Here is a 21726-nt window from a genome sequence, read left to right on the forward strand (position 1 = left end):
ACGCACCGGAAGTGGATAAATGATCTACTTTCATTTCCACAACGTAAACATCAGCATTACGTATGTAGGACACACAGCCATCGCAAACTGCCCGTCTGTGGGGTTTAACTTATCTGAATTCTGCATAAATAAGTGTTTGGCAAAGACAAGCAACAGGTAAACATATTTACGTGAGTATCTGAATGATTTTTATCGACGATACCTATTTTTTTCTGAATTTCGTAATAATCACATGACGGTGATTGTCAAGCTACTGTGGTTTCATTGTCATATGTTAGGCCCAAATCTTGACTGGGTCCCGTGGCTATGATATCCAAATATTCTTATCTCAGCTACATGTATATCCTGGTACAAATATCTTATCATGACTGACGTTTTCTATATATTACCAAGACAATAAATCATGCATTTACACTTGGCTTTAGCATTTGATATTTACCGTGCATGATGTATACCATACAATGCACGTAGCAGTTGCAGCAAAAACTGATATCGTAACAAGAAAATATGTCGAATTTTCGAAATTTTCAAATTCAGGACAAGAATATTAATTCTTCAGGCTCAGTGAAAAGGTATACACAAGGTCGGTATTTGATAAATATTTATTCACTTGTTGTTAAAGTATTGTTATGAGGTAAACAAACATACATTTAATTTCAACTGCAATTATAGAACTAATGTGTAGTATCCAGTCTGTAGGATTTTATTTTACTGGGAGCACTATATAGTGTATATATAGTTGACCTGCATGAAATACATGTATAACTGGTAATTTAATATTTAACTGATGAGACATTTGTTTGTACAACAAAGGAACAGGTGTTTCTGAAGCGCCTCCTGCTTCATCAATGAAAACATCCATACAAAACTAGAAGGAGAGGATAAATGCACAGCCAAACTGATTTTTATTCGAACCAGGCTCTCCGAACACTTTAGCCATAAGATTTTTTCGGTACAAATACAGGGTTTTTGAGATCCCAAAATGACGTGAGTAAAGTACAATTTACTGTTGATTGTCAGTGCCACTATCCAGTGATTATGATGTCGTCATTTGATGTGCGTTTCATGACGTCTTGATCACCAGAAGATTGGACTAATCGACGGTAAATTGTTCTTTAACCTGTTCCCACGTTGTTTTTGGTCTGGAACCCTCTGTATTGATCAAACTAGCTGCTCGGACTTAATCAAGGACCATTATACTCTTCTTTTGTTATTTTAAAAATCTCTGTCTTGAAGAATCAGGTTCATGTATCCCCTGTTTTATTTTGTCGTTACAGGTGTATAACAATATTAACGAGAGAATGTGGTTGTATTGGGGTGGGTTTGGCTACCTGTACAGTATATTTTCTCGTTACAGGTGTGATAACTGAGAGAATGTAGTTGTGTAGGGGTGGACTCGGCTACCTGAACAATATATTTTCTCATTTAATACAGGTGTTAAAACTGAGAGGATGCAGTTGTGTAGGGGTGGACTCGGCTACCTGAACAATATATTTTCTCATTTAATACAGGTGTTAAAACTGAGAGGATGCAGTTGTGTAGGGGTGGGCTCAGTTACCTGTACATTATATTTTCTCGTTACAGGTGTGATAACTGAGAGGATGGAGTTGTGTGGGGTGGGCTCAGTTACCTGTACATTATATTTCTCGTTACAGGTGTGATAACTGAGAGAATGCAGTTATGTGGGGGTGGACTCGGCTACCTGCCGATAGCCCTGGTAGTTGTTTCCTGTGGAACATTTATTGGATCCTACATCATAGCTGTCCTTAATAAAGACATTGCACCATATTTCCCCTATATCAGGTAAGGTATACTATAGAAAATTTGGGTATTGAAGGAGGCATAGTAGGTTTAACATGTATATATATGTCCTTAATGCAGATAGTCCAAGATACAAAAAAAGATATCTATTTTTCGTGCACCACACTGAATTCAAAAAACAAATTTTGTCTTGTTAGGATTCACAAATATGTGAATCATACAGGAAAAAAAGATTAAACTACAAGCTCAATAGAATATTTCAACTTAAATCATTAAAAATTTAATTACATGAGGACAAGGAAATAAATAAGTTTACAGTAGTAGTGGCACCTGTTACACTGTATTCTGTATATGTACCGTATATTAAAGAGTTATCTGTCCTTGTGGGTAGGTAATGATTGTGATTTCATGTGTTTGCAAGCGTTACGTAATACTTCTCTGAGAAAATTTGAGTTTTGCTCACACAATAATAACGTAACAATGGGGACCTACCCACAAGAGAGCTAACTCTGTAATACAGATATGCTAAAACGGAATATCACAAACATATTTGTTTCAATATAATGAGTTTAAATATGGTATATTTCTACAGTGACACAGGGACCAAACCACCAGAGAGTTGTATATTTGGACAATTTTTAAATATCGCTGCAACTCTAGGTAAGTTTTTTTCATTTATTAAGCAAATGATCCACCGCCGACAGAGCATAAATGATATTCATCATTTGAACAATAATTGGTGTTTAATCGTGTATATATATGCCTAATTAACACAAAAACTAACATAAAATAATTTGTTTTGCCTTTGGTGCATGCGCAATCATTACTTCATTCTATATAAGATATAGTGCCACGGAATTTTTTCGGGATGCAATTAATTATTTTTCATATTTTTAACTTGAAGTAAAATTAGAAGCTCAAACTTTTCAATGGTGGTAATGGTGTAAAGTAAGTAACTTTTTTAATTGAAGAAAAATACAAAATCGTCTGCTCCTGTTTTTGATAGTGTAAAAATAACATTTGTCAGCGGTGGAGCATTTATTAAGCAAATGATTCTTTGTTTTACCATAAAGATTATCTGATTTATCTGGCATCATGGATATCATTGAAGTGACCACCCCTAGCTCTACCTTTCTTGGGTCAAAAATACCAGAGCAGTTGTCAAACTCAACATGACTGACTTGTGTATAAAAACTACTTTGTGATAAAGACCATTTTTGCTTTCTTTGACAATACATGGATATGGACATTTCAGCAGCACAGTCCATCAGCTAGCTTTTTTGGCTATACGGATGAGTGTTGGTATTGTGTATCATAGTTAAGCAATGGTGAGTGCGGCACACTCTTGGATTGGTGACCGCTCCATTGGTTCGGGCCGCAATCTCAGCATGTTACATTTGGTGGCACCGATGGGATTGAATTGACTCAGACTCTATATTTAGGTGTATTATCAGCTTGGCTAATCAGAACTGCATACTAAGATACAAGTTTGATTATTCAATAACTCATTCACCCCTGAAGACAGATTTAGACTCTTCTAAGTCAAAGACTAGACCAGTCCATTATGGAATTGTAGGGGTGAATGAGTTAAACAGATCATAGACAACTATTATTGCACAACACAAATAAAAGTACATGTCATGACTTGAAAATGATTATATTTCCAGCATTCTGTACTATGTATGTTCGTTACAAGTTGGTGGAAAGTTTAACCGGCCATGAAGATGGACGTCTCAGAAGACTTAACAAGGCAGGTCTATTTCTGGGAACTCTGAGCTCTCTTGGGCTTAGCATTGTTGCCAATTTCCAGGTAAGGTATTTGAGTTTTGTGCATGTATTTATCTGTTACCTGTCCTAGAGTTATTCATATTATAGGCCGCGGTCTCTCTGACCCATCACAATTATTTAAGTTTCGGCATTTTGATAATACTTTGATCTTTTTGTATGACAGAACATTTTATCCCATTGTTGGAGACCCACATTGATTGTACTACACTACATTTAGCTGACAACTGGGTCTCTGATAATGATTTAATCTATGCAGAATTAGAAATTTTTATTTGTTTGTTTTTTGTTTATTTTATTTGTTTACTTCTAATTTTTTTTTTTTTCATATCTTTGTAAAGGTTTATAAAGATTGATAAAAGGTGTTCTACCGCTGACAAATGTTATTTTTTCTCTATCACAGGAGCAGACGATTTAGTACTTTCTTTTCTTCTGTTACAAAAGTTACTTACTTTACACTGTTACCACCATTGAAAAGTTAGAGCTTCTAATTTTACTTCAAGATAAAAATATTAAAATTTAAAAATAATTAATTGCATCACGAAAAAAAAAAAGTAACTATGTCTTATATGGAGTGAAGTTCTGATTGCGCATGTGCAAAAAGCAAAATAAATTATTTCATATTATTTTTTTTCCATGTTAATTAGACATATATATATACACGATTAAAAACCAATTATTGTTCAAATGATAAATATGGTTTATACTCTGTTTGGGATGGAACATCTTTATTCTACATTTGTCAATTCCTTCAACCTTTTTGTTTACTTTATATGACATTGTTTGCAATATCTTTTATATCAAGTCATATCAATCAAATTGTTGAAAAAATGAAGTAAATTTGAATATGTGAGAAATTTGTTTACATGTACCCTTATTTTTGTAACTTATTTGGACAGGTGAACTTTTACTTTTTCAAGCCCAGTACAGGAATAAACCTTCTGAGTGAAGGCAACCTCAGCATATATTTCTAAAAATATATTGTGTATCAACTTACTCTCACCTATAATTTTACAGTGAACTGTTCCATGCTCAGATTGGAAGAGTTCAAATGTGTGTTTAGGGGTGTAAGACGTGTAAAAATATATTGTGTATCAACTTACTCTCACCTATAATTTTACAGTGAATTGTGCCATGCTCAGATTGGAAGAGTTCAAATGTGTGTTTAGGGGTGTAAGATTTGTAAAAATATATTGTGTATCAACTTACTCTCACCTATAATTTTACAGTGAATTGTGCCATGCTCAGATTGGAAGAGTTCAAATGTGTGTTTAGGGGTGTAAAATTGTAAACAATTACCTTTTCATTACAGGAAACTGTTGTTGAACCAGTCCATTTAACTGGAGCATGTTTGGTGCTCGGCTTTGGTGTCATTTATGCATTCATTCAAACCTGGCTCACTTATCATATGCACCCTGAATTCAACGGTCGGTCAATTGCACGGGTCCGGCTAGTTTTATCCATAATTGCAGCATTCAGCATGGTAATGGGTATCCTTTCTGTCCGCAATGACAAAATCTAATTGATTTACAGAAATACTTTTATAAACAGTAAAAGGTTATGGCCACTCCTCAACTCTTAATGTAATATTTCACTATATGTCATAATATTAAGATGCTGCACTGCTGACAAATGATATTTTTTCACTATCAAAAACAGGTGCAGACGATTCAGTATTTTCATTCAGTTACAAAAGTTACTCACTTAACACCATTACCACCATTGAAAAGTTGAGCTTCTAATTTTACTTCAAGTTAAAAATATGAAAAATAATTAATTGCATCCCGGAAAAAATCTGTGGCACTATATCCTATATGGAATTAAGTACTGATCGCGCATGCACCAAAGGCAAAAGAAATTATTCAATACTATTTTTTGTGTTAATTAGACATACATATACATGATTAAACACCAATTATTGTTCAAATGATGAATATCATTTTTGTTCTGTCAGCAGTGGAGCATCTTTTAGAGATTATCCACAATCTACTGTATGTAGGATTTTTTCCCATAAGTTCTGGACTCACCACTTTTGAAAGTAAAAATCAACATGTCCCAAAATACATATGAGGACAGCCCTTACAACAGGATGTCCCTCATGTGATTTATATCAAATTTTCAGTATCATTCTGTAAGAAAAAAAAGTAAAATTAGGCAGAAAGTCATAACAGAGTGTCAGAATACTCAGAAGTTGGATAGGACAGAGTGTCAGAATACTCAGAAGTTGGATAGGGCAGAGTGTCAGGTTATTCAGGAGTCATATGAGACAGGGTGTCAGAATACTCAGAAGTTGGATAGGACAGAGTGTCAGAATACTCAGAAGTTGGATAGGACAGAGTGTCAGAATATTCAGGATTCATATGAGACAGGGTGTCAGAGTAGCCAGGTTTCAGATAGCACAACAATACTTAGCTTTCAAATTAGGCAGGGTGTCAAAATATGTATGGGTCGAATATGAAAATGTGCTAGAATGCATATGCGTCAGGTTAGACCGGATAATAGAATACCCAGGGATCAGTTAAGACCATGTTACTCATGAGTCAGATTACACAGGAAATCAGAATATGAAGATGTTAGATTAGACAGAATAGTGTACCATACATGTATTCTATAAATGTATAAATGAAATGCAGACGATTTCTGAAAATTGGAAGTTTTACTATAAATGTGCTTTCGTAATACAGGCAGATTGTAAATATTTATTAAATATTCAGTTATTAAACAACCACAATCACTTGAAACACTCCTTAACTTAGAACAGCATTTTCATCAGCGGCAATATCCCGATATCAAACTGACACAAAAGACAAGCTACATTGGAAGCCATCTGAAAAGGTAAGTATGTACTGGTGCTTAATTCTTGTGGGAGTAACCTCCCTTAGGCTTTATTATTCATCAATATTTTTCTGTTTTAACCATTGATGAAAAATGCAGTTTGCTGTTTGGAATATATTGAGATATTAAAAATAACTTAATTTTGAACAATAAAAATTTGTTTCGAAGGTATCTAATGTTTGATCAAAAAGCTGTTCACAGTGGCCAAACTTACCGTCTGAGTTATAATTCAATAATATGTCTATATACACGAAATTTGTCTTGTATTATATACTGTCATATGAATTTATTTACGCATGTTTTGTTGCTGCTATGGCGACCATTTGACATGACAGAGAACCATCTAAAATTGTATTTCATAAACTCTATAAGTTGATTTGATAAAAAAAACTTTTTTTTTTAAAAATCAGACGAAGTTCTGTTGCGATACCATGATGCATATCTCTGGTTTTACTACTCAGAATACTTCTTTCTGTGAAAACTGTTCTGAAACAAATCTAATTTGTAAAATCATAAGCATACGCAGTATTAATCTTTACCACAACACAAACTTTGATGAAATTTATGTTAAAGTGGAAAAAATGTGGTAGTTATTAGAAAAGATCGAAGTTGACATTGTATGATTTTTTTTTCAACATGCAAATAATAACTGAAGGGAAATCAATGCAACAACACAATATCACCTGAACACATGCATATAATTGACAAAGGACTGGCAAGCTTTTGCAAATTGCAAAGTATGGAAAAAAGTTAAAAAGTTCATGACGAAATAATAATATTGGTTCAATCAAGTCAAGCAACAGAACCAGGGTAATTGGAAGATTAAGCGTTTCCCGTTTGGTCAGCAATACTGTAAACCAATTTTCTTTCGCGTGCGATTTATTTTCGCGAATTTCGCGATCAAGGTAAATTCGAAAGTTTATCTCAGCGACTTGATATTTTCCACAATTCTTGAGAGTTCAAATGTATTTCCTTTCAATTTTAAATCCGTAAAACTTAATCTTCGCGAAAATGTTTTGAAACGGGTATCGCGAAATTAAGTAGTCACGAAAGAAAGTTGATTAACAGTACATATGATGCAAAACTAAGTCAAATCCTATCACATATTCAAATTAGAGTCTGGTTACTTCGCCGTAATACCTTATGTGAAAAATAACATAATTGCAACAGTGATATATTCAATTCAACATGCATTTGACTAATCTGAATAAAATCAGATCCTTCATAATATTTATCATAGCTATACAGGAGTATATGTTAGTCAGATTGGACGACATGCAATATAATTTGTAGAATTCAATCATCATCAATGTCACCAGCCCTTTGTTCTGTGACATCAAAACCGAGTCTAAAAGTACCAAGCAACAACCTACCGTACTGCCTCAATATTAAAATATATTACCTTTGGTGTCGTTTGTGATATATTTGTCGCATTAAAACTTCTTTTGATAACTTATTCAACGTAACTGGCTTTCTCAGGTATACTCTATATTTTTAATATGTTTTGTAGCTTTAATTAAAACTTGTTTTGGTAAAATACTCTATATAACTGACTTTTGCATATTCTACATTTTCAGGGCTTTGATGCACACATAGTGAGTACCATTTCGGAGTGGGTGACGGCTGTGTTGTTTCTTTTCTTCTTCTTCACCTACGTCAGAGACTTTCAGAAAGTGCGTGTGCAGGTTAACGCTACCCTCAGTGTAAGACATTTAGATGAACAACCATTACCCATTCCAGATGAAAGGTCACCACTGCTGGCATAGACGGATACCTGTACGAAAGATAAACTGTAAACCAAATTATTTTCGTGTGCGAATGAATTACGCGTTTATTACGGGCGATTAAAAATCGTGAAAATTTAATCTCCGCGAAAAATATTTAAATACATTTATAATATGTACATAAGAGCGATTTAAAACTACATGTATGTCGTGAAATTAAAATTTCTGCGAAAAATAATGAAATACGCTTACAATATGTACATAAGAGCGATTTAAAACTACATGTATGTCGTGAATTTAAAATTGCCCAGAAAAAAGTTGTATGGTTTAAAAAACACGGATTGAAGCGACCGCGAAAATAGTTTTGTTTACAGCTAATAATGTGTAAATGTCATTATATTTCTACATAGTTATAGATAACATGTTTGTCTTTCAAGATTAATCTTCACTTATTGTGAAAGTGATGATAAGTTAAAAGAGCTTAATCTAATGAAATCTGATCTGTTCTGATAATACATCGCTTTCTGTGCCGCATGTTCGATCATTGATCTTTTGTTTTACATGTATTTTTTGTACACATTAGCGATATTTTTCTGCAAATCGACCGCTACAATCAATGACAACCATCAGAAGAACACGAAAAATGAAACTACTAGAAGACATTCTGGTTTTTCTCCGTCAGTAAGATCAAAGTTACTCGCTAAATCGTTTGACTCCGTCAATACTGACGGAGTAACGAAGATGAGTATCTCTGATAAATCAGAATATTAAGAGAATACGGAACAGTAATTGTCACTATAAAAAAGATTTATATATTTTGGCGATTACACAATGACATAGTGATATCAGCATGTAATAAGATACAAAGTATATACTATTTATAACTAATTAATTTTTTTAATGATTATATGTTTTGTATTTCTGTATTTTTGTGGTCGAGATATGTAATGTTTAGTCGATACAATATAGGATACGGCAGGACTGATAATTGATTTGATAACATGTACGAATGACGTAAACTTGCGTTGGTTTTTTTTATTGTGCTAGCATAGATGAACTGAAAGCAACATTTTGAAACATTTAAAATATTTATTATCTGTGAAAATTATATTAATTCATATAGATTAATAAATGAACTCATATGAAGATGAATTCCTAGTCATAATTAAGGTATTACATAGACGAACTGAAACATGTTACGTCTTTCATATGAATTGTATTGTATATTGCGATTTAATTTTGCGGGAGAAAAAAACCGCTATCACCTCTTTGATGAGGAGAAATATTCTCGCATTTGTTAATTTCTATCAGTAATAATAATAACATAATATTATATAGAGAATCTTACTTGTCATTCTTTCCATTTTACTCACTGGTAGTAAGTTCGCTAAAATGTACCTGACCGCAAATATGACGAAAATGAATTCCCTGAAAATAAACACATCAACATTTACAAAAATGTGTATACAGTATGTACCTCTGCAGTCATGTCCTAGTTCGGAAGTTTGGAATTATTTTGTCGATATAGAAATGTTTTGTGGTGGTCCATGAATGATAACTGTAGTGGAATTTATAATATATCTTTTACAATTGTATCATGGATTCCTTGAATATTTGTTTTACAAAATGAACATTTTATGTTAAATAATAGACTAAAACGTTTAACTCAATCTTGAAAATGTTCTGAAAATAGAAAAGTATAATAGTAACTGTACCACATGTTCATTATTCTATGATTCTATTTTTTTCAAAGTGTGCCATATTAAAGAATTCAAAATGATCGACACTAACTCCACATCTGTATGTACCAAAATACTTTGATATATCTTATGCTTTACATTTCTTATTTACCATGTAAATTTGAGAGTTTAAATAGAGAGGTTGACATTAAGTCATGCTGTGTAAATTCCATTTACACGAGTTTATAATCCTATGTGTTTATAAACATATATCCACAGAAATATATACCATTATCATCTTCACATTCAGTGATTTTTTTCTGAGTTTTTTGTAATTAATTCCGTTAGTTAGTTACGGGCATTAAATCTTTGTTCATTAACTGCACCTGAAGATGTCATTGCTTACAAATTACGCTTGAAATAGGACAGATTCAGATGTATATTGTTATGTTGAAATTTAGCAGTTATTTTATTTTATTTTGTACTGTAAACCAACGTTCTTTCGCGTGCGGATTATTTTCGCGAATTTCACGTTCCAAATAAATTTGCGAAAATGCATCTCTCTGAATTAATATTTATACATCTTTCATTTTGATAGGAGTGCCCATTTAATTTTCAAATCCATAAGTGTTAATTTTCGCGAACTTGTTTTTCAATTGCAAATCATAAATACACTAGCTGCGAAAGAAAGTGTTTTTATATTATTAGTGTAGAAATGTATAATACCAAGCTAAATCTACATTTAAATGCATGTTTATTTGCTAAAGATCTACAATATAAAAGCATGTATTATTTAAAACAAATATCTTCGAATTATCATTACATTTATGTGTCTGATGAGTTATATTTTATTTAAACTTTTTGTGATAGTATATTTTTGAGTTGTACTTTAAATATCTTTCTTTGTGGAATAGTATATATTTGAGTTGTACATTAAATATTTTTCTTTGTGGAATTTGAACTTTTGTAAATATATGCTTTTCATGAATATTAATGTGTTCAAATGAAGATCAATGAAATATAAAGTTAAACAAATATAATATATATAATATATGTATGGACTATATTTTTATTAAAAGTCTATGTGATTGTCTTTTCTCCAATTGATGATGTTAATTTCATAATACAGTGTGCTTGTATATTACAAAGTCAGTGACAGTGCTTAAATAGTTTCAATCGTCTAATAGGAACATGTTATATAATTGGCGCTAGTTATTTAGTGCCATATACTATTAACCTAAATACTGTAAAGCACTTAAAATATTCTGTATACTTTTGCAAGAAAAAAAAATCACGATTTTCCTCTTTGGTACTTATGTGTTTGCGCATTTGTTAATTTCTAACAGTGATAAGATATACGGGTGATTATGCTTTTCACTTTCCCCTTTTTATTCGCGGTTGTTTAATTTTGCGGAAATTAACTTGACGCTTATATAGCGAAATTAAATTCCGCGTGAAAAAAGAAACTATACAGTAATTGATTTAAAAAATAAAGACAGTTTGGAAAAAAATCTGCACGTGTTATAACAACTATCCAATTTACTACAAGGAAAAAGTTAATTTTACACTCCAAAATCTGTTAGTTAATACTCAAAAGAGTTTTGTCATGGGTGATAATTTGAATATACAAAGGTCAAAAACAATCCAGTACTTTATTCGCTCGACCAATTGATTAGGCCTAAAAAAACCACTTTAAATTTCATTTCATTTCCACGATATTTTTTCCTTTGAAAATATTTCTTTGATTCAAGATTTCTTTATTTAACAGTGTTCTCAATATAGTTATAATTTATTGTTAGCATATTGCAATCGACTTCGTATATAATGTATACATGCATATTCATTCCATATCTTGATTTTGATCAGCTCAATATATCCTATGTACCGAATGAAAAGATTTTATATTTTAGTTGTCTGACTTCTCTTGCCTCTCCAGAAGGTGTTTGTATGTAATGGATCATGGTTCTGGTTTTGTAAATAAAATGTTTGAAAGGTAAATTAATGTTTACATGTATTTGTTCTTAAAACGATTTATATTGCGGCGTGAAGACTATTGATTATTTATATTTATTACAGTTATTTCGTATCGTTACACCTTGTCATTTGATTAAATCAAAATTCAATTCTGGAAAATTTCCGTTTGGATGAAAATTTATTAGGCAAAATTATGTTCCGGGACCTGCTGGCTGGATAATTAAGTGGTACAAAGTTCAGACGTTCTGTGTATAGGTTCGACATTATAGAAATAACATAATCCATTTTCTGCATAATCCGCCTGATTTCTAATGACGTCGCTATGTAAAAGTTTCCAATAACTTTATTTATCCTGGAGTGCTTTTCATTGTCTGTAAATTTATTGTGACGTCAGTAAACATTGCCGTGACTGGACAGGACTTGAGGACGTCATGTGAAAATAAATGGCGGCCTCAAACGAATTTTACAACATATTTTGACGTTCTTCTGAATAAACGATGTTTTAGTTATGTGATATAATGTATCACAAATATGTGTTAATTTCATATGAGAGGTTACGAATATCCTCAATTCTCGTTATTTCTAAGACTCATTTTATAAAATGCCACGAGAAAAACAATCATTTAAGATAACATACTGCAACGAAATGGAAGTAATTAGCCACTATATTATACATAAATGAAAACAGAGTGTGCTTGTGTAAGTGGTAACTTATTAAAATTTATTTTCGGTTTGAATTTAATGTAAGATGATAGACCCCATGTAAAAAAACGTTAGCATGAGTGTCGATTAAAAAAAATCAAGTCTAAAGTTTGCTTTCTTCAACATATCGTTCATGTTCTAGTTTTGAAAAGGTGGCAAACCTGGCCGTGTGTGGACGATCATTTCTACAGTTCCTATAAAAATATGTTTATATAATTAATCAATCTGTTAAAACGAGTTGACAGTCATAACTATATGTTCCCTAAATACATTTGAACACTAAAAACTTAAAAAGTAAAACATTTTAGAAATGAATTAGAAACAGACATTGTTCAGTTTTTTGCGAAAATAAATCAAGAATCGTAGTTTGCGAAAAATGTTTCATAAACTTACAAGAAGAACAAGGAACATACGTTACATTAAAAAGAAACGTAAAAAGCTCTTTTTTTTTCTACAAGTGCAAATTCATTTTACGACAGTATAGAATAGAATAAACGATTTTTAACAAAACAAGATAAAATTGGAAAGAATTAGGTTGGCGCCCCCAGACCGTTCTTATTCCTTGGTTTGGTCGCCAGGCAGTAGTATAAGAACGCCTACTTGTGCTGTGTGTTGTAGTCCTGTACTGTCGATGAAGGGGAGGGTGGCCCTTTATGTTTTAATATTCTCCCTCCCAACCGGTAGTTGTCTAATAGGTAAATTGAATGGCACAATATATTTCATAAGTCTTAATTAAAGCATCCATTTCCTCAAAGCACTGACTTCTTTCCTTAGCATTATCACATTATGAGGCGGGATTTGTACAGAAATAAAAATTATCACCATCATGGTCTGTTTCTCTTTGATGTCTTAACATTCATATACAAAGATATAATATGTTATCTTAATGTATTTGTGTATATAATGTAAAAGTTAAGATGTAATCTATGCAAGTAACGTGAAAGATTCTCGACAACGACGTGTTTTATATACAGAAAGATAACGTCCGGTCACAGACTTTAGAATCAGTGATAAGTGAAGTAAAACATATCTAACCGAAAACATTGGTATTTATCCTTCATATTATTATAATTAATCGATATAATGTAATTAATTAGTCAAATGAGAACATTTAGGTAAATAATATCTAATCTAAACAACCGTTCCTTGAGAATACTGAATGGTTTTATACCATTGCTGTTAACTAAAAGAAACAAATTCATTATTTTATCATCGAGTTGACTTTTTTCTTGTCCTTAGTTATATTTCATTTGATTACTTATAGATATATTTGTATTATATATAGAGGCCGCGGTGGCCAAGTGGTTAAGATCTCTTGACATAATACCACAAGCCCTCAACTTCTGGGTCGCGAGTTCGAATCCCACGTGGGGCAGTTACCAGGTACTGACCGCTGGTCGATGGTTTTTCTCCGAGTACTCCGGCTTTCTTCCAACAACAAACCTGGCACGTCCTTACATGACCCTGGCTGTTAATAGGACGTCAAACTAATAAACCCAAAATAATAAACCTATTTATATATATATATTTTTTATTCGTGTTTCTTTTGATATAATCTTAGTAGTAAAGGGCATTTTCTTTGGCTAAAAAATACTTTATTATCTCATAACGTAAAAATGACGTCTTCGTTTGTTACGACGCCTCTGATTGGCTAATACAACGATGTAATGTTTCATGGAAAAATATTTACAGGAATTTGATTAAATTATAAGGATTAACTTGACAAGATTTTTTATGAGGTACAAAAATCAGAGATTACTCTCATTATCAACCTCTTTACAAAACAGTGTTAATCCTCTATAAAAAATATGCATGATTAGAAAACCAATTCTAAGGCTGCAATTATGGAAATATCAGATATCATTACACTGTCGAAATCTGACATCTTAAAGGTGCTCCATCGCCGACAGAGCATAAACGATACTTATCATTTTAACAATAATTGGTGTTTAATCGTGTATATATATGTCTAATTAACACAAAAATAATATGAAATAATTCATTTTGATTTTGATGCATGCGCAATCGATACCTTCTTCACCTAAAGGACATAGTGCCAAGATTTTTTTTTCGGGATGCAATATATCATTACTAATATTTTTTTCTTGAAGTAAAATAAGAAGCTCAAGCTTTTCAATGGTGGTAATGTGTAAAGTAAGTGTTTTGTAACTGCAGAAAAATACTAAATCGTCTGCTCAAAATACCACTTGTCAACGGTGGAGCTTCTTTTATTTATGTCGTTTCAAGTTGAGCTTTATGATCTCACTAAACAGTCGTTTTATGTTGTAGTGTATATGATGTAATATATTGCTTGAATTCATACATTTAAAAGAGCCAAGATAATGTTGAAGATTATTATTTAGATGTCAGCAGTGATTTCTGATTATTTAAAATAGTTAAAGACTGCTGAAACCGTTTAAGACTAAAAAAAAAACGAAGAAAAAAACGGCACTAAATAATCTGATACCGTTCGGTTGTAGTGGTATAACGAGAGTGGACTGAAAAAAGTACAAATAAATCACTTGACAAACGAAAACCCTTGTAGCTGTGTAATGGGAAATAAATGTGATCTCTTAACATAGAGCTATTGTCCTAGTACCGGAAATACTCAGAAGAATAGAATGATAATGTGGAATGATCGTTAAACATTTATTATGTATGGAATTATTGAGAAAAAACATTGATCATATGTTGAATTATAGAAAAAACATTTATTCTGAGTTGAATGATTGCAAAACATTTATTTTGTGTGTAATGATTGTAAAACATTCAGCATTTGTAAATGTATATACTCCCAGCATCACTGTATAGTTGTGTTCAATTATAAGACTTTTTCCTACGTGCAAAATCGTCAAAATATCAGTTAAATGATTTAGATGTCTAGACATACGAAACTTCATCGGATTAGGAAATATTCCATAAATAAACCATAGTAACCAAACAGATGTTGTGAACATACAAATCCAAATTGTAAAAACCAAATCAAAGCTACGAAACAAAATGTAAAAAAATTCTTACAGCTTTTTGTTGGGTCATATTTGTTGTTATAAAATGTTAAAAGGTATGTAATAATCTGGTACATTTTGATAATTGGATATATTTCCGAATGAGAAAATTATTTCAAAGAAAAAAGCAAAATTGCTTCCTCATCGAACATAGCGTAATACGATTTTAAAAGCTAGCGACAGCTGATTTCCTTATAGAACATTACTGGGGAAGAAATTTCGGTGTCAGCTGAGGATGTTATTGATAAATATAAGAGTATAAATACGACAGTTAGGTGTTGGGTCTTTGTATTCGCACAGAGAGCTGACAACAAACTTTATGTAAGTATCCTCTTCTTCATACAAACGTCTGCCTTGTATTTATGTCAATATAGACTTGGTTGTCGCGTTTTATGGGAAGTCATCATGAACGTATACTGATCAAATACTGTAAGCCAACTGATTTTCGCGTGAGATAAAAAAAAATCGCGTATTTTGCGGAAAGGTAGAAATTGCGAAAAAAATTGCAGCGAAAGAATGCTAGACATTAGTGCAATAAAATTTTATAATTCTTAAATCAAGTTGCCGCGAAATAGAAGCTAGACATGAAAACGCGAATTTAAGTTTCTGCGAAACTGTAGTTGCATATGAAATCGCGAATTTAAGTTGTCGTGAAATGGTAGTTAGAAATGAAAACGCGAATTTAAATTGTCGTGAAATAGTAGTTAGACATGTAAATGTGAATCTAAGTTGTCGTGAAATTGTAGTTAGACATGAAAACGCGAATTACAGTTGTTGTGAAATTGTAGTTAGACATGAAAACGCGAATTACAGTTGTTGTGAAATAGTAGTTAGACATGAAAACGCGAATTACAGTTGTTGTGAAATAGTAGTTAGACATGAAAACGCGAATTACAGTTGTTGTGAAATAGTAGTTAGACATTAAATGCGAAATCAATATGCCTCGAAAAATGTTGTTTAGAGTGTTCACTTTTAATTCAATTTTGAATCAATCAGGCATTTGGTGTAATGTTAAGTGTAAATAAAACAATAACACATGCAAACATTACCATGGTTTTTGGGATTACGATATTTTGATAACAATTTTCTGATTAAATATGTTTTTAAATTGTAATTTGAATCAAATGAACGTTTTGTATGATCTGATTTACGTCCGATCTGAAGACAAGAAAAAGAATGGTGTTTGTTTGATTGCTTTTTATCTAATTACGTTTTTATGCATATTTGAATAAAGTCTTAAAATTGAAATGACACAAAACAGCTATTAATAAAATAAAAATGCTGTCGAACAGGTGATTTAAGAAAAAAAATAATGGTGCTTTTTTATTGAAAAGTAGTTCTTTAATTAATTCTATTATATATACGTGTACCAGTTTCCATATGGCAAATAGCTACATATATTAATATTTTATACCTGAAAATAAAAAAAAACTTTTATCAACTTCAAAACAAAAGTTCAACGGGGCTGAAGCCTCAGAAGAGCACATTCTTTGTTGTGAATACATTTTGAATTCTAAGATGCATGTTAATTAATACTACTCATAATCATCATATAATTATTTTATGTTTCATTAACTCGGTTTTCCAGCAGATATTGTACCCCCAGGTATTGATCATGTATGCCACCATGTTGGGTTTGCTGATGATAGCTTTGACTTTTGATGTAGGAGTATGGTGAGTATATTTGGAAAATACAATGGGACCCACTTCATTTGCACTAGGTCATATTGAAATACTGCTAATTAGAAATACATTATAATCCCTGTATTGTCTTTCTCTTTGGTAATATTGAAATCTGGATATTTTTTTCCATGTCTCATAATTTTATTTTCAAAGCAGCTTATATCACTCTCTATTTTCAATACATATTACATTCAACGAGAACATCAATGTAGTAGAGTTCCATTGTAGTAACTCTTAAAGTAAAAAAAAAAATCATCTTAAATAATGCATAAAATATACTTCCGTTTTGAAATACTTATGTATTATTCAAATCGTCTTTCATCCATGGTTTATGGGCCGTCCGTCCGTTTACAATTCTTGTTACCGTAATTCTCAGAGAGTACTAAATGGATTTCTTTTTTCAAATTTGATATGTAGGTTTTCCGAGGGCACTAGTTGTAGTTGTGCATATTGCATTTTGGGATCAATCAGTCAATAAGATGGACGACCGGCCGCCATGTTGGATTTTGGTAGTTAAAGTTTGTTACCGCTATTTCTCAGAAAGTACTGAAGGATCTTTCTCAAATTTCATTTGTAGGTTCCCCTTGGATCCTAGTTGTGCATTTTACATTTTGGGACAGATCAGTCAACAAGATGGCCGTCTACCCGCAATTTTGGATTTTGATAGTTAAAGTTTGATACCACTATTTCTTAGAGAGTACTGAAGGGATCCGTCTCAAATTTCATGTGCAGGTTACCCTAGGGCCTTAGTTGTGCATGCATTTTGGGACCGATCGGTGAACAAGAAGATCGATAGGCCGCCATCTTAGATTTTGATAATTGAAGTTTGTTACCGCTATTTCTCAGAAAATACTGAAGCGATCTGTCTCAAACTTTATATGCAGTGTGTTTGAAAAAGTTTCCAATGTCATACAAATATTCTTTGATTCCTGATCAATGTCTTGAATATAAATAAACATGTAGCATTTTACTTAGACAGACAGAGAGACACAAATGACAAGCGGAAAGCTTGCCACGTTTGTCATTTTTAAACCATTACCAAAATACAGTATGTATCTTAAAACACTGACACTTAAAACACTTAAAACTACATTATAAAGTTTCTATGACGATACGATGACAAAAACTAACAGATTAAATGATTTTATGCATCCTATAGCTCGCCGCCGCCGCCACCGCCGCCACCGACGCCGCCGCCGCCATGTAAGAACTCCCTTCAACCAGGCAGATGTCCGGAAAATACGCTTCCCGACAGATGTGTCCTTGACCTCGACGCCGGAAGACTCCAATGGGCATGTCACCAAACGGATTGTGTATCAAACATTTGTAAATCATATCGTAAGTAGTGAAGTATTCAAAATTAATATCCTCATTAACATTTGTTATTTGAGGAAGAATCTAAAGAGAAAGAGAGATGACATCCTCGATACTCTAAGGATTGTTATTACTATGAAATAGTCCAGGGGTGGATATAACGTCAGTGATATTAACCCCTGGAGTATCAAGGATGGGGAGATGAGTTTCGGACCGATCCACACCACTTGAGGATTGTGCACAGAAAAAAGGATTTTTTCAATGTAAAACTGAACTTATTGAAAAATAATTAAGATAAAACAGAACAGGGATACTCATCATTTCAGAGTGTCACATTCAGAAAATTCTTGTTGGGTCGGAGTCAAATAATCAAGTTGATAATTGACCGATCCAAAATAATATTCATGACAGGCGTTGTTCACAGTCGTAAAGATCATTGTGTAAAATCGTTTACTTCAATCAAAAAACGAAAACCGAGAATATTAAATTCAGATAAAATGAACCGACTTCAGAGTAGATCTGTCCTCTAAGTATGGATACAAGTCACAATCGACCGCCGAAAAAACCGCCATTCCGAAACGCCCTTTGATTTCAAACATTTGAATGTAAAATGGGATTGAACATTTTATAGAGTTTGGAAAGTTATTAGCTTAATGTTAGTACTAAACTAATCTTCTGAACAATTAAATTAAAATGAATTAAATGTTAATTTCATAATGGAGATCGTATTATTTTTCAATAAAAAAGACCTTCGAAATGGCCCTTGTGTATAGAAAATTTAACCAAGGATAGAATTGTGACCGGCCACTGATTGATAGGCTAATTGTGAATTTCAAAGGTATTTTTTTTGATAGTTAATTATTCCTAGATAATAATAATATGAATTTTGAAATCCAGACTGAAATTTAGGTTAACAATATCAATTTTGATAACGAATTAGTAAAAAATAGAATTTCAGGGTTTTTAGTACAAAATGGACCTTGTTTCAAAATGGCTACTCTGGTTGAAGTTTGAGCTGGAGGACCCAAACCTTTTCCTTCTATTTAAATGTTATAGAACACAATATCCTACTAATAGTCAACTGTTTTAATAATGCATTACAAAACTTTCTAACACTGTGGTCTATGTAAAAGTTAGTTGGTCCATTAAGTACTGTCTTGCTAACAGTAATAAGTTGGATTAAAATAATCTGATGTCAACCACCTTCCCATTCAAAGACAGTGTAGTAGTCGTTATAAATGGTATGTTCACAGTTTGTGAAGCAGACCTAGACTCAGGCTGAAACAAGATTATTGATGATATGATAAAATATTTCTCTGATAATTGTGATACAATGTAGATACGATTTGAAAATAGAGATGGATTTAAAAAAAATCAGCGATGATTTCAATTGTTTTTTAAATAGCTGTTCTGTAATTAATAATTATTCTTGATTGTTATGTGACATTTTTTTTGTAGTGTTCAACGTTTTTGCCGACGATTTTACCTGTCCGCCTAACTACGTATGGGTAGGCACGAACAACAACCATCCAATATGCTGCAAGCTCAATCCCAGTAAGTTATTCGATTTATTTTGTTAATGAGCGATCGTTCATTTGTTTGAACACCCGGTTTCTGTTTCTCGATAGGGAGCTTACGTCAAGAATTTTTCTGTAATACATTGTAACTCCATAACATAAAAATATTTTTGCCAATCAGAGGTGTCGTTACAAATGACAAAATCATATTATACGTTATGAGATGATAACATCATTTTTAAGCCAATCAGAATGCTTGTTACATTGAATTATACTTTTCTGCTGCAGATGCGGTCTTTCTATATTGTTACAAACCAAAAGTATTGTATTCATTTGAACTTGGATTCGACTACCAAGTACCGGACGGATTTGGTTTAGTTGGCAAGTGTAATTTTAAGTAAGTACTATAAGAAATAAAGTAACAATTGTCATTTCACTCACATTTCATCATGAAAAGATTTGTTTTTCAAATTGAAGAAATATTTTGTTTTGAATAATTTCACACCACATTTTTATGCAACAACGCAACAACGGAACCAAAGGTTCTTAGTCTCATATAGTCTCCGTTTCTTTCCTAGAAAACACTTAGAAATCAGTAGGTATACCAAAATACGTCATCTGTAAATTTATCGTATCTGGACTTTATTGCAATTACCAATGGTAACGAATTGAGTACATGATGTTCATTTTCTAAAAGGCTACTCACAACGGCACTTTTCATTCTTCTTATCTCCTTAAATGGCTTATTGGTATTTATAGTATTGTATTGTAATGTATTTCAAACGATTTATTTTATTCCACAGGGACTGTCCAGATGTTTTCCAAGTGATAATTTGCAAGATATTGAAGAAGAAACCTTTTAAAGATGTTGTAAGCCTTGATAGCAATGGCAAATAAAACATTAATTGTTGAATACGACATTTCTTAGCATTGTTTAAAAACTGTAATACTGAAAAATGGTGTATATAATACTATATCGTATTCAAAAATGATATGACAATGAACCTGCGGCAAGTAGTGACAATTCAAAGCAATTAATGCTTCCATTCATGATATTCCAGGGGTTACTATCAACTATCATTATATCTACCTATGAACTTTGTCATAGCAAAACTGAAGGCTCTGTGTACGACATGGCTTTCCATTCAATAAATCCTCGTGACGTCAAAATTTACCAGTGTATCGGTAAAATTTTAACGTTATTTTTAGTACTATGCTGCTTTTACTGTAAAAAAGTCCAACAATATAATTTGTGTTAAAATATCACGCAGTTTTCATTATGAAGAATGGACTTGCAATCGCGGGCTATCATACTTTAAAACTGCAGTTAGGTTATATGAGGTACGAGAGAAAAATACTCTTCCATATGAGGATTTGAAAGATATGGTTATTCTATCGACGGACTAACAACATATTGTTAAATCTATAAAGAATAAACAGCAAAAATACAGGATCATAAATACATAAGTAAGTGTGCATCTTTCTCAAGGCTTCCTTTCGATTCCATAAAATGAAAGGGAATTCGAAGTTAAGGGGTATAGACATTCTTTGTTATATTTAGATATCAAAACTCTTTTGAGCGTTTTTCTATAAATCACAATGATAGTATTTATAGAGGCTTTAGTACAGAAACGCTTTGTTGGTGATAATGAAAACCTATTTCCGGACTTATATCATAGTTATAAACAAAAACAAAGACTCACTTTTAAAAGCAAATTAAAAATGTTAATTTTGTTTTTCCTTAATT

At 32.2% G+C, this 21726-nt stretch overlaps 2 protein-coding genes across 5 annotated transcripts; both read left to right on the forward strand.

Moving 5' to 3' along the window:
* Window positions 1-19: 19 nt before the first annotated feature.
* On the forward strand, window positions 20-11782 carry LOC138330296 (DNA damage-regulated autophagy modulator protein 2-like). 4 transcript variants are annotated; one of them, XM_069277795.1, is made up of 7 exons: window positions 20-170; window positions 1656-1803; window positions 2354-2421; window positions 3429-3571; window positions 4859-5036; window positions 6308-6381; window positions 7959-11782. In XM_069277795.1, exons 2-7 carry the CDS (start codon window positions 1673-1675, stop codon window positions 8145-8147), a joined length of 783 nt encoding a protein of 260 aa, XP_069133896.1. In that variant the 5' UTR covers window positions 20-170; window positions 1656-1672; the 3' UTR covers window positions 8148-11782. The 4 variants fall into 4 exon arrangements, with proteins under 4 accessions (XP_069133896.1, XP_069133897.1, XP_069133895.1 ...); XM_069277796.1 differs by having other exon boundaries at window positions 20-156; XM_069277794.1 differs by lacking the exon at window positions 20-170 and adding an exon at window positions 283-583.
* A 5194-nt stretch (window positions 11783-16976) lies between these two features.
* Window positions 16977-20992, forward strand: LOC138328981 (uncharacterized). The gene is made up of 5 exons (XM_069275680.1): window positions 16977-17139; window positions 18308-18486; window positions 19921-20016; window positions 20268-20376; window positions 20783-20992. Exons 1-5 carry the CDS (start codon window positions 16988-16990, stop codon window positions 20874-20876), a joined length of 630 nt encoding a protein of 209 aa, XP_069131781.1. The 5' UTR covers window positions 16977-16987; the 3' UTR covers window positions 20877-20992.
* Window positions 20993-21726: the final 734 nt, after the last annotated feature.

This window comes from Argopecten irradians, chromosome 8, assembly GCF_041381155.1.
Source record: "Argopecten irradians isolate NY chromosome 8, Ai_NY, whole genome shotgun sequence".
NCBI classification, from domain to species: Eukaryota; Metazoa; Mollusca; class Bivalvia; order Pectinida; family Pectinidae; genus Argopecten; species Argopecten irradians.